At 42.7% G+C, this 24,684-nt stretch overlaps 1 protein-coding gene across 4 annotated transcripts in view; it reads left to right on the top strand.

Moving 5' to 3' along the window:
- The window catches only part of MORN1 (MORN repeat containing 1), a 249,449-nt gene that overhangs the window by 104,729 nt on the left and 120,036 nt on the right, over positions 1-24,684 (top strand). For all 4 annotated transcript variants that reach the window (XM_072155971.1, XM_072155970.1, XM_072155972.1 and 1 more), the window contains exon 10: positions 2,516-2,673. In XM_072155971.1, the coding sequence (XP_072012072.1) occupies positions 2,516-2,673 (158 nt within the window). The remainder of the gene's footprint in view (positions 1-2,515; positions 2,674-24,684) is intronic.

Consider the following 24,684-nt stretch of genomic DNA (forward strand, 5'->3'; position numbering starts at 1 on the left):
ACATTAACCCTAGATGGTCAGATCGCTCCTACCATATACTGCAATACTACAGTATTGCAATATATGGCGTTTTTGCAGGTCTTACATTACAATGAGCCACTGGCTCATTGTAACGAACCTGCATAAACCATGTAGCCTCGTGTCAAAAGAAGACCCGAGGCTACCATGGTAACCGATCGCCGCCCCCCGATGACGTTCGGGGGCGTGGCGATCGAAAAAAAGATGGCGGCGCCCGCGCGCCGCCGTCTTTTAAACGCCGCCCGCGACTTTGCGGGCAGCGTTTAGAGGGTTAATAGCCGCGATCGGTGCTAGCACCGACCGCGGTTATTAGCGGTGGGGGTTTTGTGCATAATGCAAAAACCCCCACCTCTGTATGAAGAGGACTCAGCCCGTGAGCCCTCTTCATACATCCCTTATACCTCTGCGCCGTAGAGCTACGGCGCAGAGCGTTAAGGGGTTAATGGCGTTAGCGACCAACTGTCATACAACTACATGTTTTGTCTTAGTCCGACACCAACCCAGGTGCCTGTCTCCAGGACCATGGGCGGTTTGTCCCTACACCTCACATAGCCTGCACTTCCTAGAAGTGCCCTTAGCCCCCTCTGTGCCCCAAACCATCTGTAGTCGAGCCGAGGGCGGCTCTTTCAATTGCCCCCGGGGTATGCAACACCCTCGCCGATGCAATGGCGAGGTAGGGTTTGCGAATACGTCCCACCTGCATGTAATCCCATTACACAACATGGTTCTGATAGGACATAGGGATATTGCAGTGGTGAATCCTGCCTGGCAAGGCAGAGGTTAAGTATTTTGTATGATGCAAGATGCTGTTGTCCAATGATATGTGTTACATCCTGTGCTTTGTGAGCTGAGATGTGATTGGAGGAGCAGCCACCACCTGACCAAAGGGAGGTAATAAAACCTCTGGCCAGGAATGTTCTGGTTGATTATTCTAGTGTGGAATCCTAGAGATCAGTGAGTGAGTGAGTGAGAAATCTCTGTCTAGCCCATACCAGAGCAGGAAGAGCTTAGCCCCTGCCTCTGAAGAGTGGAGTATCAGACTAGAGTTAGTGTAGTGAGGAAAAGGGGTATCATCTTACCTTTAAAGGTGATACCTGAAGCCCTACAGGACAAGCTGAAGCTTCCTACCAGGACACAGCTGCCTCCCAGCCTGCCCTCTACATCCAGGCTGGTGAACTATCTCCTGAGGCTCCCTCCAACTCACATCTCAGCACTCCATCTACCTGTTAAAGGCACGTTTGCTGCGGTTCCTGCCGGTTCAAATAAAGAACTGTAAGTTGTTTTCTTCAACTTCTGTCTCCGTCTGGTCCCTGCTAATACGGCTGCCTTCATCACCGGCACCCTGTCCATCACCCAGAGACTCACACTCGGGACCTTAAGGGGTTGCCCCAGGGAGATCCGCTATAGCAGCCTCTCCCTCATCTTTTCTTGCCAACACCACCCTGCTGGAGACCTGCCAGGCTGTAGGACAGCCCTCCGGTTCCCCCGTACCAAGCACCGTGACAATAGCGTGCTTAGGCCGCAACCGCCAGCCACTCCGGTACCGCGGGCCCCGGCTGTCTCCAGGCCTCACCTCAAGGGCTAGGCCCCGGTGGGGGATGTTGCATATGTAATTAATGCAACCTGTACAAGGCATAACTCATCATATCACTGATTTGTTTTTTATAACACAGAAGCCTTAAAGAGTTGATCCAAAATGTAATTTTGCTGTTAATACCATTTTATGTGCAATCTGCTCAGTTTCTCCTGCTATATAACATGCTGCCTGAAGATAGGACTCTATGTACAATCTGCTCAGCTTCTCCTGCTGTATAACATGCTGCCTGAAGATAGGACTCTATGTACAATCTGCTCAGCTTCTCCTGCTCTATAACATGCTGCCTGAAGATAGGAGTATATGTACAATTTGCTCAGCTTCTCCTGCTCTATAACATGCTGCCTGAAGATAGGACTCTATGTACAATCTGCTCAGCTTCTCCTGCTCTATAACATGATACCAACAGATAGGACACTGTGTACAATCTGCTCAGCTCCTCCTGCTCTATAACAAGATGATTAATTTCTCTAATTTACTGTCTATTATATCATGTTAGTAGTAAACTGCATAGACTCATCCCATATGTGCCCCCTTTCCTGGGACCTCTACAGCCCCCGTGCCCCTATAACTACAGCCAGGCTCTTAAAACAAGTGCTTTCTACAGAAACCTAAGTGCAGTTTATCAACTCCGAGTCCTGGAAATGAAACAAGTGCTTATAGACCTAAAATGTTGAAGCATTGCAGAAATGCAGAAGTGTTGGTGCTTATAACAGGAGGTTTGTTTTCCCTGTCATTCACTGTTATTTGTCATCTCTAAGAGTAGGGAAATAACTATGATGTGTAGAATGTGGGAAGGAGCTTTCATGTAAAATGCTACCTGAGTGGAGATTTTGTCAACGTGTAGGCGATACATGGGAATTTATTTTTCCTACGGTTAATGTAAGCGTTGTTTATCCACAGTGGTTACGAATGTATAAGTTATCCATTGTCATATATATCCAAGGAAAAGCCGAGGCAGGACAATAGCCATCCATCATTAATGGAGTCATCTAGCGCCCAGCAGCCCCCGGACCAAGAGCTGTTACCGGAGACTGATAATCCTTCCCATAGACATGATGGTAAGTCATCTGCAAAGAGCTATATTTATTTTTACATAGAAATGTAAAAAACCCATGACAAAATCCTGAATAATCCACCCATTATACTCCCAGGTTTTACAATAGAGGACATCTACCGCCAGGATGAAGGATTGTATACCAAGCACACTGACATACTGGTGTGTGCCCCCTCTGGCAGGATCTGCTCTTCTTTTAGCTTCTTCTGTCCATGTTTTTACAAAAAAAGGCTTCTAGGTTATGCAAATGAGTCTGAGGGGCTCTGGGCTCCATAGGTGTTAATGGAACCTGGAGCCCCTTAGGCTCATTTGCATAATTAAAGCCTTTTTTTTCCTTAAAAATAAGGGCATAAGAAGCTTAAACAAGAGCAGATCCTGCCAGAGGAGTCCCACACCAGTATGTTAGTGTGTTTGGTTTACAATCCTTCGTCCTGGTGGGAGATGTCCTTTAAGACATCCCAATATCTATATCCATGACCTTAGGGTGATTACGATTGATAACCATATGAAAAGCTGTGCAAAACTTCTCACTACCCATTAAGATGATGGGATTGACCAGAATGGAGATTCTAATCTTGAAGGCTCCATTGAAAGTCCATGGTCTACTGGTATGTTGTATATGCCTTTGGTTGCATGAATTATTTGAGTGCATTTACAGGGGTTGACCTGTGATCCTGTGATGCCTTGTGTCCTGCCGGCTTCTGGTAAATAGAGGAGGCCATTCTGTCATTACTGTCTGCACGCTCTCTCCATCATGACCACTCCCATATCAGCTGTTGGAGGGAGTTTGTGGAAAGTCTTTGGTACATCCCTCTAACCAATGACAGGGCAGTGATTATGCCAGACAGTAATGACTCTACACCATCCTCCATCCCACGGAAGCCAGCAGGACACGGAAAGTCCTGAGTCCTGCTGCCTGGGAGTCACGTGACCCCTGGCTCCTGCTGACAAATCCTGAACTTTAAGAGGGTAATTACTATATGGATGACCCTATTCAGGTCTTATCAACATCCAAAGGAGGTAAGAAAAAACGGCACTCACCGATCTCAAGCAGTGGAAACTTTATTCGGGAAGGAATCAGGACAGGGGTGAGTGATGCATCTGCTTGAGATCGGTGAGTGCCGTTTTTTCTTACCTCCTTTGGATGTTGATATTGTGCCCTCCGTGAAGCTTGGATGTGCACCCCGCAGCAGGATCCCCCTTGCCGGTCCCGACGTGTGGCTGTGTCTGTCGGACGTGGACTGTGGTTCTATACCTGTGTTTAGGTGGTGCCAGTCATTCTACTTCCTATTGACTATTCAGGTCTTATGTTTATGCTGTTAAAGTTTGGGATTAGTGTCATAGAAGAGAACTTGTCATATGAGAGCGATAAAAATCTTACTAGATAATAATAAACCATATAGATTTCAGAGCTGCTTTTCTAAGTTCAAAACAGAGAGGACTCGAAGGAGACTAAGGGGGAGATATATCAATGCTTGACAATCAGGACCCTTAATGATTCTAGGAGACCTTCTAGAATTTGCTCCTACTCCAAACTATACATTTACAGTATAAATCCACTGACAATTTCAATAGTTGATAATAGGATATTACGCAAAAATTTTACACAAATGCTACAAAATCTTTCGTGTAAGGAACTCCAACATGTGGTGTAAAGTTAGAACAGGCTAAAGAGTAGACATTTACTGTAGACACATTGCAATAAATTCACTGTAAAGTAATGGTGCACTTAGTGATGTCACAGTATGAGGAAATGCACATAGTGATGTCATTGTAGGAATATTGTACAGTACTGAGATATCCTATTCAAGGAATACAAAAGCCCTGACTGTTACACTGTTACTCCCACCCTTTCTGCTCCCTCAGCACTTCCCCTTTCCTTTGCCTGATATAATCTTACAGCATAGGAAGTTTCAGCACACAGTGGAAGGGAGGAGGCGCTCCTGTACAGTGTAACAGCCTGTGAAGCTGCAGCAAAAAGTGACTCTGGTAACATCCACAATAGCGCTTCATTAGCATAATTTTAAACAAGGAAGGAAGCCACGTTTTCATTTAACACACCAATAAAAGGTCACTGTACAATCGACATCACAGCATATGTCATCTTACATGGGCCCTACTAAAGCATATCTGTGTATTACACTGGTTGTTACACCCATGGAAGGGAAGCCCATTCTTATTTACTATATCTGGTCATATTGTATGCAGATCTTTGTTCTGGTTACAGATTCCCCCCCATCTCTTCTAGCAACTGGGACCCTCCCATCACAAAGCCTGATGTTAAAGGGCTATTGATATTCCAGCGATGTTGTGGAGATGCTTCGCTCTGTTCTAATGTTTTTAATGTATTATTTATTTCGAAGATTGCGTAAAAAAAGTGAATCTCAATATTATGATTCCAAATCCGTTATCCCCTCGGTATATTAGCGCTTGAACTTCTGGTAGAATGAATAATAGTTTCCCTCCCCAGAGCATTCTGCTTGTAACATGGAGCAGAGGTACGATATAAATAATATATCACTGGCAGAAATTGAAGACAAATATCTGTTTCCTTGGAGGGAACAAATACATTTTAATTGTGCTAAAAAAAAATAGAAATATTGGGGGAGATTTATTACTAGTGTCTAAAAGCAAAACTCTTCTAGTTGCTTACGGCGACCAATCAGAGCTCAGCTTTGATTTTCCGACAGCAGTTTATAGAATGGAAGCTGAGCTCTGATTGTTCCGGTTGCTCCTAGAAACCAGTTTTCCGTTTCAGACAAAAATAGGGAATGCTGACACTCTTTAACCCTTTAACTTCTTTATTATCGCAGTTTAAAATTGCACTTATAAGTCTGCTTACGTGTTTTGAGCGTACTTAAGCCGCGACTAAGGGCTATATAAGAGGTGATTATTAATTGTAACTCTCAAGTCTTATTCTTTTAAGTAGTTTTTTTAATTCTTAAAAAAAAAAATTACGAATTACGCTTGAACATTGCTACCAAACCGGTAAATCATTTTGCCCAGCGGCTTGCGGTTCTGTAAGGCTATCTGCACACATTGCAGATTGTCATGGGAAGAATCCGCATGAAAATCAACATCCAATACGCACAATTTTATGTGTGTTTTTCATGTGGATTTCATGTAGTTCTCTATCTAGTGTTTTTATGCAGATTTTTTTTTCTCTTACCTGATCTGACGTGATTTCAAGCAAAATTCAGCATCAAATCCGGGCTGTGGATTTGATGCAGATTTTGTGTAGATTTTCACTCTCCCGCAGTGATGGCGAACCTTTTAGAGACAGAGTGCCCAACCTAGAACCAAAACTTACTTTTATGTCGCAAAGTGCAACATGACAATTTAAGTAGTAACCTACTGATCCCAGCTGTATCACAAGTTTCAATCGTATTGCCGTCCTGAGTTCACCAATACAATAGAAAGAAGATGGAGAAATTTGGATTATAGCTTCCTTCCAGGGTCCCCTGAAGAGGAAGAATCAGGGGACCCAGAGCAGGAGCTCCAACAATAATCCATCTCTGTCCACACCTTCTCACTTCTCGTGTAGTCCTGGCAACCAAGGAGGTGTCGCTTTAAAATAGAACTGAGCATAGCATGTCCATGGCTGTCTTAAACTGCAGGAGGAAGCCTTGAGTCACGTCTAGCAAATTCTGTACTGGGGTGAAGGCATGGGTGCTCATAGAAAGGGCTCTGAGTGCCACCTCTGGCACTAACATGTACTCTGCAAATCTAACTGCATTTTCAGTGTGATGGGTTTACTTTAGGGATATTTTGGACAAAGTTGAAAAAAAAATTGTAACCCATGTGACTTACTGGGTATTTGTGGGGAGGTAGGGACGTAGTGTAGATGAATATGCTACTTATAGACAATGGGGCAGATTTATCAAGCTGTCTGAAAGTCAGAATAATTCTAGTTACCCATGGCAACCAATCATAGCTCAGCTTTCATTTTACCACTGCTCAATATTTTAAAGGGGAGCTGTGATTGGTTGCCATGGGCAACTAGAAATATTCTGACTTTCAGACAGCTTGATAAATCTGCCCCAATATTGTTATGTTAGCAGACTCAATGGTGCACGTTAACTTAGAACAGTGGAGTCTGTACTATATGCAGTTTGCCTGTGTGGGCGCCAGATTCAGGATTTCTGGGGCACGTTCTTCATGAATCTGTCGCCCTCTGCACTGCTCCGATAGAGTGCACAACTTTTTTTTTACCTATAAAATGGGGAGTTCTGTTAATTGTGTCGGTTAACTTTGCAAGTTAAATCTGGCGCACGGTCCAACTGAGCAGCAGAACACCCACTAATTTGTGTCACATCGGGTATAGTTCAGCCGCGCTAGAAAACGCCACAGACACTTCTTAAATACCTGTGCAAGCCGAAAGAGAGTGCAAAGTCCGACAGAAAATTGGCGCAAGCACCTTAGTCAATGTTCCCCTATGAGCTCTTCTATTTCGCCCATGTACATATACAGTTAAAGGATCTTTGCAGTTCTAGAGGAGATAAGATCATTGCTACTATAACTACTGTAGTTCCATATTCAAGGACTATGGGTGCCTAAACATACGAATGTGTCAGCCTCTATTGAAAAATTACACAAAGGTGAAGACCTTTTTTAACCTTTGCCTTTAAGGTTGTCCCTGAAATAATGTAAATTGCTGCGGGGCAGTCACTGCTTGATATTCATGACGGTTGTTGCTGAAATGATATTCCTTTCAGCTCTCTCATTTGTATGCCTCCTCCACGCTAGACATTTTGTCTGAGTCACAGGGATGGCTACCTACTCATAGACTGAGTCACAGGCGGCAATCTATTGTCAGAGCCGCGCAGGCTTTCTCTCTTGTATGGAGACGCTCAGTGATTCACTGTCACCCGGCTCAGCGAGCGGCGAACCCTGTACCACGCTTGTGTCCTGCCGGATTGGAGAGGGGATGTTATTGCAGGTTTCACATAAAGGTTAAAGGGGATCTGTGGTCTGATATTGTATACTAAGCAAATAACAGGGAATCTGCGGAGACCCTTCTGGATCTCCTGAACAGGCAGTAAAAAATGAGCTGCGATTGATGGAAGAACCTAGAAAATGTCTATAGGTTCCATGTGCATAAAATCATATTATCTGCTACATTATGGTTAGTGATTGCAACCTGTGAACAGCACTTCCGAATATATAAGACTGGTCAGCACGACCACGCACTTATTGTATGGATTGATTCCTATGTCATAACTGTCCCATTAGTAATTACCCTCTTGCTCTTCATTACAAGGACGTCTTGTTGATAGCCTATATTAAAGGGGTATTTCCATTTGAGCATTTACATTTAATTTAATTTAATTCATTTGCCTTATGTAAACATTTCTTGAATTGGATGTTATTAAAAAAAAATGTTCCTGTGTGAAGATAATTTCTCATAAATGCAGCCATGTTGTCCCTTAGAAACCAGATAGCTTCCTCGGATACGACCACCTCACATTCTGGCAGCAATGGCCAGACATGCGCTATAGAGTCCTGCCGGACCACCAGGATTCAGGGATCATTACCACAGGACGGCTGTGGGACATGCAGTAATTCCCAGACATGTCATATACAAAAACTTTTGTTTCTTTGTGCTATCCCTCCAGCAGAGGTGGCCGTATCCAAGGACACAGTCTTGTTTGTAAGGGACCATTTGACTACATTTATGAGAAATTATCTTCACACAGGAACATTTTTTTAATAACATCTAATTGAAGAAATGTTTATATTTGGCAGATTAATGAAACTGAATGTGAATGCCCAGACGAGAATACCCCTTTAAGTCCTAAAGATGAACTACTTACATACCTACTAGAGATCTATGAGAATAGTAGACTATGTACAGATCTGCCAAACCAAGCACAAAGTCAAATCCGAATATTTTCTAAATCACATCAGACAAATCTTGTATATGTAACAGATTCTACAGATCTGTTAAAATGTCCATTGATTTCAGTGGATTTTGATGGTTTCCGTTATTGTTGGTTTGCACTAATTCCTTTATTATAGTTTGAGGAAAAACTGAAAATGCAGAAATAGTAGAAAATTTAACCAAACGTGTCTTTTTAGAAAATAATTGTCTTTTAAAGGGCTAGAAGGGGTTTTGGCATTTTCAGCAGCAGCTATTCAGACCGGATAGATTTGGATCAAATCTTCTGGAAGTTTTTAAAAAAAAATGTAAATAAAGTGAATCTTGAATGATTTGTACATCTCTGTTATTAACCTTCACCACATCTATCACTAGATCAAGGATTGTAAACCAAGCACAGTGACATACTCATGTGCGCTCCCACTGGCAGGATCTGCTCTTCTTTTAGTTTCTTATGCCCCAGCGTTTAAGAGGCTTTTAAAATTATGCAAATGAGTCGGAGGGGCTCATGGAGTTAATTGAGCCTGGAGCCCTCCGACTCATTTGCATAATTTTAAAGCCCCCTTTTCTCAAAAACAAGGGCATAAGAAGCTTAAGGAACAACAGATCCTGCCAGAGGGGGCAAATACCAGTATGTCCGTATTTTTGGTTTACAATCCTTGATCCTGGTAATAGAGGTCCTTTAATGAAAATCTACTATCAAAACCAAGCATGGATAAACCAAGGACACTTACTCATAGATCCAGGCACCGTGACTGTGGTAATGTTCTTATATGTTTTGTCCATGGCCTCCTTCCTTCTAAAATTAACTAATTAATTAAAAATTATGCTAATGAGCTAGACGGGCTACATCTACATGCTGTAGCTTCATATGCTGTTACACTTTGCAGGAGGACATATTCCCTCTGCTTTGATGGAGCAGGGAGTGGGGGAAGATGTCATTCTGCAGTGAAGCTACGGCATGGAGGGACTCTGGTAACATCCCCTAGAGCTCTTCTGGCTCATTAGCATAATATTAAAAGTTGGTTTTAGAAGGAAGTAGGCAATGGATAACAAATATAAGATAACAGAAATGATGCCTGGTTCCATGAGTCCCTGCTTTGTCATGATGTATTTTGATGGTAGATTTCCTTTAATGGGGTTGCCCATAACCTATTCTTAGAATGGGTATCAACTTGAGATCGGTGGTGGTACGACTACCAACAACCCCACCATTTAGCTGCATGATCAGACCAGTCCCGAGAGCATTGCTTGTTTTTCTCCAGCCATTGCGGTCATGTATAGTCATAACCTTTGCACAGCCCAGTCTAATTGAAGTAATAGGACTGAACTACTATACCAAACACAGTATTGAAAGAAGTGAAGAGACCGCAGTGCTCATCTGAGTCCTAGATAATCCCTTTAGGTTCATGCATTGGACCTCATTCCTGCTTTGCAAATCAATATTCTGTCCTGTAGACTACATGCAGATGGTAGTTTTGAGTCAGTCATTTCCATACTGAGATGAATATCACTAAATTTTCTTGCTTTGCCATCTGTGATTTCAGAAAGAACCCGAGATTTGCATTCCAGATCATTACTTCTACATTTGTCGTCCTTGGTTTCGTTTTTTTCACATATTGTAATTGGGAGATCGTTAAACGTTTGTGTCTGGTTCTTGTGATCTCACTTTTGGTGGATCTTCTCAGCAATGTTCTTTGTGTGTTAAAGTTTGGGGAAGAAATGTCGTATTACCTATCCTAGATCTTATTTTAGTTTTAGATGTACCACATGATCTGTAAAGAGCAGCAGAACATGATGGCGCTATATACAGATTTATTATTATCAGAAAGAAAAATGTGTCTTATTAAAGCCAGTCTTTGGTCGGAAGGCGTAATTTTTTGTTGTTTCTTTTTTTTTTTTTCCTCTTCAAATTTTGCATTGTGTGAAGGCTATTGATAAACTTCTAAGGTAGTATTAGGCTTTGTATATGAGCACACAATGGGGCTTATTTACTAAGGGTCCGTGCACACACTTTTGTTGGACTTCCTAACTTTTTCAGGGGATTGCACGGCTTTGACAGGTATTTAACCCCTAGGCGCACCACGACGTTATACTACGTCCCCGGGGCTAGATGCTTAGCGCACCGGGACGTAGTATAACGTCTAGCTTCTGGGACCGGCTCACGAACGGAGCCGGTACCAGAAGCAGCGGCTGTCAGCTGTCTATCACAGCTGACACCGCGCTGTAACACCCGCGATCGGAGCCGGCTCCGATCGCGGGTGTTAACCCCTTACACGCCGCGGTCAAGCATGACCGCGGCGTGTAAGGGTGTTCCTGCTGTGGATCGGATCCCCCGTGCCGCTTACCGGGGGATCCGATCCTCTTCCGGGCAGCTCCGAGGACTGGCATGTGCCCCGGAGCTGCCCGGTCTCCATGGCAGCCAGACCCCTTCCGGGTCTGGCTGTAAACTGTCTGAGCATGCGCAAGCTTGCTCAGACAGTTTACACTGCTCTACAATAAAATAGTATTGTAGAGCAGTGTATTGAACTTAAACCAGTGATCAGAGCATCACTGGTTTAAGTTCAAGTATGTATAAGTAAAAAAAAATGCAAAAACAGTTAACACTACACATTATAATAAATAAAAAATAAATACATAAAATATAAGCCCCTAAAATGTCACTTTCCCATAAAAAACTTAATAAAGTATAAAAAACATAAAAACACAAAAAAAACCTGCATATTTGGTATTGCCGCGTCCGTAACAATCTGCATAATAAAACAGAATTGTTACTGGACCCGCACGGTAAACGCCGGAGGAAAAAAACGCAAAAAACGTTCCGAAAAAAGATAATTTTTAATTAATACCCTATAAAAAATGCTCTAAAAAGTGATTTTAAAAATTTTATGCACTCTAAAATAAGCCCACTAAAAAGAACAACTGTTCTCGCAAAAAATAAGCCCCTAACCAGATTTGTCAGCCAAAAAATAAAAAAGTTATGCATATGAAAAGATGGTGATGCTAAAATGAATAAGATTTTCTCCAAATTAGTTTTTATTCAGTACAATTGAATAAAATACACAAAACCCCCACATATTTGGTATCCCTGCGTCCGTAACAATCTGTATAATAAAACAGAATTGTTATTAGATCCGCAAAGTGAACCCCGTAAAAAACAACCTAAAAAAACTCTCTCTGAAAAAGATGATTTTTTATTAATGCCCTTTAAAAATGCTCTAAAAAAAGTGATTTTAAAAAGTTACGCAATCTAAAATAAGACCACTAAAAAGAGCTATCATTCTTGCAAAAAATAAGCCCTTAAACAGATTTGTGAGGTGAAAAATAAAAAAGTTATACATATGAAAGACGGTGATGCTAAAATTAACAACAATTTTGCCAAATTACTTTTTATTCAGTAAAAATGGTAAAAAATAAAAAATATATATAAATGAAGTATTTTCATAATCGTGGCGACCCATAGAATAAAAATAATATACTATTTTTATGGTATGGTTAACGGCCAAATAAAAAACACATAAAAATTTTCCTAAAAATTGATGATTTTCATTTCCTCCACCAACAAAGAGTTAATTAAATCTCACCAATTAGCTGTAGATGCCCCAAAATTACATACCAGAAAAGTGCATCTCATGTGGCAAAAGAAATAAGCCCCTATAGGTCCTCAATAAAAAAAAAGAAAAAAATTATAGCCTGTACAATGTGACATAGCAAATCTGATTTGGATGGCGCCTCCTTCCCTTCTATGCCCGGCCGTGCGCCCATACAGAAGTTACCACCACATATAGAGTATCTGTGTACTCGGGAGAAATTGGGTATCAAACTTTGTGGAGCCTTTTTTAATTTAATCCATTTTAAATGTTTAATTTTCCACCCAAAATGGGTGTATTGTGAAAAAATATTACAATTTGCAGACTGCACCTCCATTTTGTTTTAACCCCTATAAAACACGTAAAGGGTTAACAAACTTCTTAATAGTAGTTTTTCATACGTTGAGGGGTGTAGTTTCCACAATGGGGTAATTTACGAGTCTTGCTATTATTTAGGCCTCTCAGTGTCAATTAGAAGTTGATCAGGTCCATCTAAGTACGGGTTTTGGCGATTTTACAAAAAATGTGAAAAATGATACCTAAATTCTGAGCCTCATAACATTCTAGTAAAATATGTGGAATCTTAAAAAACCATGCCAACATAAAGCAGATATTTGGGAAATGTAAGTTATGAATTTATTTGGGTGCTATGACTGTCTGCATCAAAAGTAGAGAATTTAGAACGTTGAAAATAAAGAATTTTTCAAAATTTTTGCCAAATTTTGTTTTTTTTCATAACTAAACGCAAAAGATTTCATCCAAATTTTTAAACTAATTTGAAGTACAATGTGTCACGAGAAAACAATCTCAAAATCCCCTGGATATCTCATAGCGTTCCAAAGCTATAACCACTTATAGTGACACAGGTCAGATTTGAAAAATGGGACCGCGTCCTTAAGGCCAAAATAGGCTGTGTCCCGTAGGGGTTAACAGGGGTTTGTGCTGGGATTGTGTCGCACATGATCAGATTTTTGGCGCAGCTGCGCTGGCTTTCATGCGAAAGAGATCCGACTGATTCGGACTAAGCGTGGGATTTAACTTTCAAATTGTGCTGCAAGACATGCACTTACATGCACCAGGAGGAAGAAGGTGAACTCCGGCGGACCTGAGCAGGGAAGCGGCACGTGCAGGATATTGGGCGCACAATCTTAGTGAATCGCGGCAGAGTGCATTCTCGACGGACAATGCAGTGAACTTCGTTGGACAGGTAAGTAAATTTGGCCCAATATTTTTTTTGCTAGAAGACTGTCCTCCAATAGTGATGCAAAAATCCCCTTAATTTCTTCTTCCTATGAAAAACAGGGAGTGCTGTTTTTTTCCACTCCCGCAAGGGTCAGGCTGTATCTTGCGCCAGTTTGTGTGGTGTTGCCACCGGTGTTGTCCATGTGAGGATTAGCCTATTTGTATTAGGTTGATTTGCTGGCAAAACCACTTTAGAAAACCAAGGCTCACCCTTGTCTGTTTTTTGCAGACTGCAGAGGCGTGATCTTGGTTCCGATTTTGTTGCACAGGTGGAGAGGAGTTTGTGTGGCAGCCTGGCAGCTGACTCTGCTCCCAAACAATGGTGACCTTAGAACAGACTAGTTCCCAAACCTTGCTCAGATATCTCCCATAGATTTCCTCCAAAGACTTCCTTTCTATCGCTCTCCACCCCACTCTTCTCCGCGATGCACGTATGTGGAAATCTTTGATTTCCCTTGGGATTTTGTCTCATGGCCATAGACCACTTACCCTGATATTGCACTACTCGGAATTCCTTCCTGGATTGCCCAGATTATCCTTTCTAGATCCGGAGATCTTATCGGACATCTTTATGATATCCTAAAGGGATCCCTTCTTCCGTCCTCTTGTGACTTCCGTCCCCTCCCAGATGTCAGTAACCCATTTTGGTTTGACAATTGAATATTGTTGATCTTCCATTCATTCAAGGAATGGGAGAGGGAACTGGAAACAACCCTATCCACCAAGGATTGACAATGATCCTCCCTGTTTACCCACACACTCTCTTCGACTCCGTTCAGGAAAAGAGCTATAAGATATGGTGGATGAAGGCAACCATAGGCCCTTTGCTTGCATAATGATCATCCTGATCATCAGAAACGGGAGGGAGAACACCGGGGCAATCGGCAGTGATAGACAGGAGTATTGAGCTGTATAGGTGCATGTCCATACAACTGATTATGAAGGTAGGAAGAGATGCAGGCCCATGCCCTGGATATTTTAGTCTAGACACCCAGTGACCACAGGAGAGGACGTTTTGGATACTGTGGAGCACAGCATTACCATAGCTCCGCACAAAGATTGTGTCCAAAGTAAAGACACTCACACTGGATTGTGCTTACGTGTTGTGTGTTGTGTGTCTGCAAAAACACTGACTGACATATGGTGGACAAATTTTTTAATATGGGGTTTTGGGAGGCTAATGAGCCCCCTCCAAACTTTCCCCAAACCCCAGAGCTATATGCCGCAAGCAGTTGCCAATTCCACCCGTATGAGATTCCACCACAGATCACGATTGTACCAGGTTCCAACTGTACTACATGCTGCTTTTCTTTCAGTACCAGATACCTGTAGCCATTACGGCACTGAGGGTGATATGCTGCATATATGGTGGACTGTCATGTACTTTGGCCAATTTGGGACCAGGTATTCTCAGACTGGATCAAGGCATTCTTCATGTGAGCAGCTCCATCAGTTTGTTCTTGGAAATTATTATTTGAAGGGTGGCACAGGTGTACCTTTAGTAAAGAAATACCTTTACCACTAAAAACAAACTTTTTATATATATTTTTTAGAACTTTCTTGACATACGTAAGGCCCGCTAGCTGAATCCAGCTCATTTATGTGGCCCATAAGGTCTACCCATCCAGGCCCCACAATGGCCATAGTACATTCACATCAGCTAGGCTCCATACCATGCTTCAAATTTAGAGGCTGAGGGTTCAGTTGTTTGGAAAGAGGATAAAATTAGGAAGGTTTGGAGGAGGACGCCATCAAACTCGACCATTGTGCTAATCTGGCCCTCGGTGTAATTGATTTTTCCATGTTATCTGTGTTACAGTGGAATCCATGCTACATTACACACTAGTTACATAACGTGGCACGTGGTACATGGTGGGTTTATGATTCACGGATGTGTATGGCGGGTGCTGTGTGTTAGACGTGGCAGTCCTGTACTTTGTAATAACTTTATGGAATGTTACATCTGGTCTACAGTAACACAGCCATAAAATAGTGATTTATGTCTTTGCAGATTTTGCTATTAAAATGCACCTTGGGCATGTCCTGCGCCTGCTGTTTATATTGGTCTAATAGGAATACTTGAGACATGGCACTAATTGTGATAAAAGGGTCTGAATGTGCCTGAACTGTTTCCCTATTAGCTTTGTTTAATGAGCCTCTAATTCTCAGCGCAATATGGAGCGCGTCATTGTGGAGGCTCAGGTATGACTCTATTACATGCATGAGGGGTGTATGTACATACAAATCAGGTAACATGTGCTCCTTACTTACTGCCGGGGGGGTGTTATGTGTATATACATTTACCTATTCAGATGTCAAGAAGTGACTTCTCCTGACATGTCTGTATTTAGTCCCCTACTTAAGAACATCCGACTTACAGACGACCCCTAGTTACAAACTGACCTCTGGATGCTGGAAATCTACTGTACTTTAGTCCTAGGCTACAATGATCAGCTATAACAGTTATCAAAGATGTCTGCATCTAAGCTTATTGGTAATCCTGATTCTGATGACAATCCAACATTTTTAAAATCCAATTTTCACAGAGAACAAAAAAAATTTGTATGGAAGCACAATTACAAAATATACAGTTCCGACTTACATACAAATTCAGCTTAAGAACAAACCTACAGAACCTACAGAACAGAATCTTGTACGTAACCCCGGGACTGGCTGTATATTGTGCATTACTCTGTTATTCCCCCTGGAAGTCTATGAATACGTTGATTGTGTAGTTAAACCATTCATTAATGGGGTGTGTTCCTTTACAACCTGTTACAACAAGTAAAACCATAATCAGGCTATACAAAGGAACCTTACTTTGCCAAAGGTAATAGTAATATCCAAATGTGTTGGGAGAGTAAGGTGTGGGGGCGAGACCATGGCTGTGGTGTCAGAGACGGTGACAATTTATATAATACATTATGAATATTTAAAAAATGTCTTTGAATGTCTGTTCTATTTTGGGCCAGGGGCCATATTGTCATACTGCTCAACTTTAAGGAGGCCTTATCAGTAACTAGAAACCCAGGATGCACCACAACCACAGCGCAGCACAAAATGCTACACTAGAAATTATAGATACCACAGCAGTAAATACCACCCCAGCAACCAAAATACAGCATTCAGAGCAGCCATTAGTAGTGCAGACCCCAGAGCAGATGATAATACTGGAGACCAAACTGCAGACTTAAAGGAAACCTACCACTTGAAGTGGCAGGTTTCCGATGGCAATACCGGGCACCAGCTCAGGGTGAGCTGGTGCCGGAGCTTATTTTAGTCAGTGTTTTAAACCGCGGTATCGCGGTTTAAAACACTTTTTAAACTTTATAGCCGGCGCAGGCAGGTACGCGCTCGGCGCTTACCATGCACGCGGCTCTCATTCACTTCCTATGTAGCCGCGCGCACGGTAAGCGCCGAGCGCGTACCTGCCTGCGCCGGCTATAAAGTTTAAAAAGTGTTTTAAACCGCGATACCGCGGTTTAAAACACTAACGAAAATAAGCTCCGGCACCAGCTCACCCTGAGCTGGTGCCCGGTATTGCCATCGGAAACCTGCCACTTCAAGTGGTAGGTTTCCTTTAAAAAAATGGAGACACCCCCCTCCTCCCTGCACCACACTACAGCTTCTTCTCTCCTGCCTGCACTACACTGTAGCTTCTTCTCTCCTCCCTGCACCACACTGCAGCTTCTTCTCTCCTCCCTGCACCACACTGCAGCTTCTTCTCTCCTCCCTGCACCACACTGCAGCAGCTTCTCACCACCCTGCACTACATTGCAACTTCTTCTCTCCTCCCTGCACCACACTGCAGCAGGTGCTAACCACCCTGCACCACACTGCAGCAGCAGCTTCTCACCACCCTGCACTGCACTGCAGCAGCTTCTCACCACCCTGCACCACACTGCAGCAGCGTCTTCTCTCCTCCTTGCACCACACTGCAGCTTCTTCTCTCCTCCCTGCACCTCCCTGCACCACACTGCAGCTGCGTCTTCTCTCCTCCCTGCACCACACTGCAGCTTCTTCTCTCCTCCTTGCACCACACTGCAGCTTCTTCTCTCCTCCTTGCACCACACTGCAGCTTCTTCTCTCCTCCCTGCACCGCACACTGCAGCTGAGTCTTCTCTCCTCCCTGCACCACACTGCAGCTTCTTCTCTCCTCCTTGCACCACACTGCAGCTTCTTCTCTCCTCCTTGCACCACACTGCAGCTTCTTCTCTCCTCCCTGCACCACACTGCAGCTTCTTCTCTCCTCCCTGCACCGCACACTGCAGCTTCTTCTCTCCTCCTTGCACCACACTGCAGCTTCTTCTCTCCTCCCTGCACCACACTGCAGCTTCTTCTCTCCTCCCTGCACCACACTACAGCTTCTTCTCTCCTCCCTGCACCACACTACAGCTTCTTCTCTCCTGCCTGCACTACACTACAGCTTCTTCTCTCCTCCCTGCACTACACTGCAGCTTCTTCTCTCCTCCCTGCACCACACTGCAGCTTCTTCTCTCCTCCCTGCACCACACTGCAGCTTCTTCTCTCCTCATTGTGTCACACTGCAGCATCTTCTTTAAATTAGAGGAATAAGGCGCTAGGAAGGAATGCCCACATTTACCTCAAGCACTGCTAGCAGGACTGTGACATTGGAGTCTTGTAATCGATGACCACTTTGGTGGAGCTGGAGTGTGAGTTGGAATTGAAGGAGTCGGAGTTGTGGTCTGAGGTTTGGCTTACCGTCTACACAGCCCTGGGCAAGACATTCTAACAGCCCTGTCAATACCGAGGGGCTCTGGTAACTCCCCCTGAGTCCAAGAGGCTCATTAGCATAATTCTAATTGATTTTAGTTGGAGGCCATGGATAACAAATATTTGCATATTACTACAGTCACAATGCCGTAGAGACCAAAATGGCCTTGATGCCGGGTAACCAAAAAAAAAAGTATACCCTTCTCCCAGCGGTCTATCATTCTTCTACGGATCTACCAGGTAAGGTCATTTGACCCACAGGACTTCCAGGGTTATGGCAATAATATAACATTCAACATTAAATAGAAAGACGATACTTGTCTTTGTATTTGACACTAAACTTTTCTTGATGAAGCATGTATGTGCAGTCTTCATTCTCCTTTATTGTTGTGTATGGAGTGTGCGGCGCTCAGCTCTGAAGAACTGCAGGCATCCTCCAACTACAAAAGGCAACTGTTGATTTCAGAGGGTCTTCTGTATTCCTCCGCTGCCGGGAAAATAAGTCCCGACATTGATGTTCCTCTTCTGACACAGGCTGATCATGGGGTGTCCCAGCAGGACCGCTCCATGTGTTATGTATCAGAAACCCCTTCCATACAAAGGAAAAATCTGTCTATTACATTGTATTTGTGTGTTACCCCCAGCATCAAAATGAGCGAATGCAGTAGTAGTAGTAGTAATAGTAGTAGTAGTAGTAATAGTAGTAGTAGTAGTAATAGTAGTAGTAGTAATAGTAGTAGAGGCTGCAGCAATACAGTGTAATTTCTGACCATAAAGTGATTGGTCCAAATGGATCATTTTTGTCATAAAAATATAGTGGCCCTACCCTGAACTGAAAGGAAAAATTTACCTAAAAGTAGACAATTAGAATTTTGCTCAATTTTTACCTGCACAAGTTTGTATTTGTATAGCAGGCCCGGATTGTATCCATCCAGCCCTCTGAGGTTTTCCCTTTACTGAATACTTTTCTGTAAATCCACATACATAAGCTGGATGCTATATTTGTTGTCTTGTCAGTATTACTTTTGTAATCCTTGAACAATGTATAAAGGAAATCTACACCTGTGCATATGTACGTTTGGACACTCAGGGGGTCATTTACTAAGGGCTCGATTAGCGTTTTCCCGATGTGTTACCCGAATATTTCCGATTTGCGCCGATTTTCCCTGTATTGCCTCTGGATTTTGGCGCACACAATCAGATTGTGGCGCATTGGCGCTGGCATGCACGCGATGGAAATCGGGGGCGTGGCCGAACGAAAACCCGATGGATTTGGAAAAACCCCCGCATTTAAAAAAAAAAAAAGTGTCACGGGACTCGCGCTTACCTTCACCAGGTATAGGCCGGTGAACTTCAGTGCATTCCGGCGGGCCTCGGGGAACTTCAGCGCAGCAGCGCCACCTGGTGGACGTCGGAGGAACTACCTTTGTGAATCGCCGGAAGACCCGAATCCACCGCAGAGAACGGGCCGCTGGATCGCAAATGGGCCGGGTAAGTAAATCTGCCCCTCTGTCTGCTTGACAAAGAATGAGGGGCACATTTACTTAGAAAGTCGGAAACTGCACTAAAAGTGTATAAAACGTGTATAATGCTGGATGCGGCGAATCACTAAGATTGTGCGCCAGAAATCATGAATCTGATCTGACAGAGTTCACCATCTTTTTTGCGGTGCACCTTTAGCATAGGGTGTGCAACACAATTTGTAAGTTAAATACGGCAATCTGTCCGAATCAGTCGGCCCAACCGACGGCACGCCCCCTAATTTGTGTCGCATGGAGGCCAGCGCAGACAGTAGGGGAGACACTTCTTAAATACCTGTGCAGGTCGTTTTAGCCTAGAAGAAGGTGCACAGTCTGACAGAAGTTACAAAGCCCTTAGTAACTGTGCCCCTGAGTGTCGAAACTTTGCATGTATTTCTGATGAATAGAGAACGCCAGATTTGCTGGATTACAGTAGAGTCCTGCTGCTTTTTCCTCAATTGTTTCTTCCTGGACCCATGCAACTGGGATCTTTCTGCTGTGTGCACCCACCACAATGAAATCAGGCCCAGATAGGACAAATTTCGTGATTTGGAAAGTTCTATGCAGCGCTGCGTAATCTGTGTTCCCTATATAAATAATTATTAGTATTATTTCCCGATGCAGCAGCGATGAAGTAAAAATACAAGGCTCTATTCCATCACGTAAAAAAACATGGTCCAATGAAAAGTTAGAATTAAAACATCAAGAGTATTTACATAAAAAAGATAACTACTCATGAAATTAGTTACATGGATGCATTATTGATATGTATTGATATGTCTTGTTGAGGCCTTTTGGTATCCTGGTGTCCGGGGTGAAGATCCACAATGTTTCACAATTTAACAATCTCCACCCTGAACTGGTTTTCATACCCTTTTCTATACCCATGAATGTGAAGGAACTACAGTTCCCATGATGCATTACTTGAAAGTGTCGTGATGCCCTCGTGGCATTTAAACGGACCTCAGGTAATTGGTAATTTATTGTACTTTAGTCCTAGGCTACAATAAACAGTTATAACAGTTATTAATGGTGTCTGTAATGAAGCTTTATTGTTAATCCTGGTTCTTATGACAATCCAACATCTTTAAAATCCAATTGTCACAGAGAGCAAAAGAAATTCTGTCTGGGTGTACAATTATAAAATATACAGTTCCAACTTACATTCAAATTCAACTTAAGAACAAACCCTACATAACCTACCCTGTACGTAACCCGGGGACTGACTGTATTTCAATTACGGTAATAAAACTGCCAATGTTGTACTGTGGACCAGTGCTACAGGAGAAAAGCAGATTTTGGGGCTCACTTATTAAGAGTCTGCGGGCCGCACAAACGGCGGATATTCCGACAATTACCGTTTTACACCGCATTTAAAAGGGGATTGTGGCACCGGCTTTTTTGTGATAGAAATCGGGGGGCAGGCCGACGGACGATTCGTCGGATTCGGACTGACCGCGGGATTTAAGATTTGAATTTGTGTCGCAAGCCAAGCACTTACATGCATCGGCAAGAAGATGGTGAACTCCGGTGGACCTGAGCGGGGAAACGACACAAGCAGGAAAACGGGAGCACGATCTTGGTGAATTGCGCTGGAGTCCATGATCGTCGGACAACGCACAGCGGGGATTGCGCATGGGACTGGTAAGTAAATGTGCCCCGTTATGTCCACACTTGTAAAATCCTTTTGTGGACAACCATGTATTGGATTTTTTTCTGCACAGAGGAACTGTACAGTTCCTTTTTTATTGTATAGTGAATATATAACTTACCTTAAAATATATAAATATATATTTTTTTTAAATTCAGTGACCTCATTTATTTATTTGGATTTTTCTGTGACAGGTTGAATTTTTGCATAAAATTTCTTCGACAGTCGAAATAATTCACTAGGGGCTTGATGATTAATGACAGTAAGCTTTCTAGACAAGGGGGGTCAGTGTTATACTTTTGCTAATAGTATTTGGGTGGCATAGCATCCAGCAACCCCTTCCAAAAATGCGCAAAGCATCATTAATCATGGAAAGACTTCAATGACGTAATATTTTTTTCTAAATAACCAGGTTCCATTGACTTCCCACTAATACAAATTATCTTAAAGGAAATGTCCGTCAGCTAATATCATGTTTTCAGATTATGCAGATTAATCTCTCACTATAATTTATTAGTTTTATGATTTTGCATAAAGCAAGTACAAGTTAATATGAGAAGCTTTAATAAATTGTTATAGAAAAATGCTAAATCTGGCTTTTTTATCTTTTTCTCCCCAAAATTGACTTTCACTTTCAAATCTCTGCTATATCTTGCTAGAGAAAGATGGACTGCAGCTCACAGAGGTATCACACATGGAGAAAGGAGTATCAAATGAAGAGAAAATCAGACTACCCCAAGTGTTTTATTAAAGAGGTTGTCCAGTCACAGAATTGGGGCTGACTTGCTGATCCTTGGTGGTCTCAGAGTGGGACCCCAACAGATCATGAGAAGTCTGATGTGCCCCTGTTGCGCCAAGAATGAATGGAGTGGCAGGTTGGACATGTGTTCTACCGATCCATTCACCGTCAATGGAACGAAAGGGAATAGATGAGTATGGCACTCGGCTATCTCCTTCAGAGCAATAGAAAGGAGTAAGGCAGAAGGGCACACGTGTGACACCATGTTCATGGTTGGTACAATGAGCCCCTTTTCTCGTGATCAGTGGGGATCCGACTACTGAGATCTGTATAGGTTAGATAATCTCTAGAACCTGCTAAATGATCAAATTTTGAAGAAGTAAGAAAGGCTTTAGGAAGCAGATTCTTCTATGGGCGGTAGACAATATGGCAGCTAGGTCTCCACCCAATCACTAAGAGACAACTAAGAATAGAGAAAGTTCCTGTGGGGGGATAAGCTGCCATGGCAATCAGTCAGAGCTCGGCTTTAATCTTCCCACAGCATTTCTGCCTGTCTCCTCCCTCCCCAAATGACATTGTGACATAGATAGGAGTCCTGAGGCAAAGTTGCATAATTTTAAAAGAAGTTTTACTTCTTTTACCAAGTTTTTCTTTACTTGTCTTTCACTAAGTCTTTTACTTCTTTTGCTAAGAAGTTTTATTAAGTAGGCCCACACCGGCATGTGAGTGTGCTTGGTTTAGAAGCACTGTATCCTTGTGCTAGATTTCCTTTAGAAAGGACTTTTCACTACCATAACCATTTTCTGTTTCTGCAGGATTTAGTAGCTGCGTGTAGAAAATCCAGCACTCCAACAAATCTTCTAAAGTGAATTCTTGATAATATTAGGTTAAAAGCCATAGAGAAAGAAAAATTGATGCGTTTCAGCATCCTTACAGTACTTGTTATATGTAAAGAGGATTGTGTCTTAAACGCGTCAACTTTTCTCTCTGTATGGCCTTTAACTTTAACCTGATATAATAAATTATTCATTTTAGAGCATTTGCCAAAGTGCTGGGACTTCTTCTATGATTTTCTATGTTCATCCGCGCACTGGTCCAGCACTGTGTACCACGGCATCCAGTTCTTCTTTCTTGCCCGGGACCGCTCCAGAGTGGATTAAAACATTTATTTGTTGCTTGATTCAATAGATTTTAGAGCAGTTGAATATCCTGTCTCAGAGAAATTGGTGTCATTAGTTTGGCACCCAATATGCCACATAGCCTCTCCTTTGTGTGGTGGGTAGTGCCAGTCCACCCTCCAGTAGCAGACTCAATCAATGGGAGTTAATTATCAAGGCTACTACAAACCTCATATATAATCCTTCAAGATAATTGCAAATGGTAGAGATCCGCTAGCATTTGCAATTATTTTCTTCTTTTCACCAGCTCCCCTTGGCCAAGGTGCATGATGGGGAGACAAGGCCGATGGCGGAGTGGGCCGGTGTGGGGTGTTCCTCCCCATCACTTGTGCACAAACTGCACACAAACCTTCAATAGTCATAGTTTGCATTCTGCAGAATATTTCTACACTAGGTATGACCTGGCATAGAAATAAACGCTACGCAGCCAACTCCTCCTGATGTATTTGGATGCACCAAGGCGGGTGTGACTTTATCGTGAAACGGCTTACAGTAAATAACCCCAAATGACTCAGCAATGGTAAATGCGATGAAAAAATTGATTTATGCTAAACAAATTCCAACCGCACCAAAATTTAGTAGAGTTCACGTGAATAAATTATACAAACCGTAACAATTTCCGGTGCTATCAAAATATCTTCTTTAATTAAAGGCCACATTCACACAGAGTTTTGGAGCGCTTTTGATACGCGGGGAGCAGCTTGGCTCGAACTCATACTTGTTTACACTGAAATGCAAGAGATTGGGAAGAAGCATCACATGTTTCACCGGTAAACAATGGCGAACAGGTGGTCCCGTTCCTGTCATGTTCCACCGTAAACATATATGCAATCCCGAGAAGCTGCTCCTGACATCAGTTGAATTGAGTGCGACGCGGTCCCTCTGGCCAATCATAGCCATGGCTATTTGCTAGAGGGGTAAATTTCTCGGATTTACTGTTTGGCCGCCAATTTTGCGACATGTTTCGGTCAGGCGGTGGAACCCAAATGCCGACCCCAACCTTTGAGCCCACTCATCTCTATTTTAATCCAATCCAACTCCTTGAAATTATTTGCTAAAAAACAAACAACTCTCAGACCTCCATTGTTACATTAGTTGATGAATATGATCTTCCGATACACAAATATATTTACCGACTCCTCATTTCCAGTACAGCTGTATTAACGTTTTATCCATAATTTGGCGAAGACAGTTTGTTTTGTTTTGTAATTGGCGACATGATACATTTGCCTATTGTTTTGGCCATTGTTAAGATGATGCTATACCCCTCCCTTCCTCTGAAGATTAATTTCCAATGTACTTTTCATTCAGGGAGATAAACTGTTTTGTTGACATACGTAATTTTCAGTTAAAATCAAATCATATCTAATAAAGAATGGAAACAAGTCCTTCTTACCAGGTGGAAGTGTTCCAGATTTTATAATACTATTATCCGGTAAATTACAGTACCCAGATATAGCAACAAAGCGCATCGGTTTTATGG

The sequence above is a fragment of the Engystomops pustulosus genome, chromosome 6 (genome assembly GCF_040894005.1).
Source record: "Engystomops pustulosus chromosome 6, aEngPut4.maternal, whole genome shotgun sequence".
Lineage (NCBI taxonomy): Eukaryota > Metazoa > Chordata > Amphibia > Anura > Leptodactylidae > Engystomops > Engystomops pustulosus.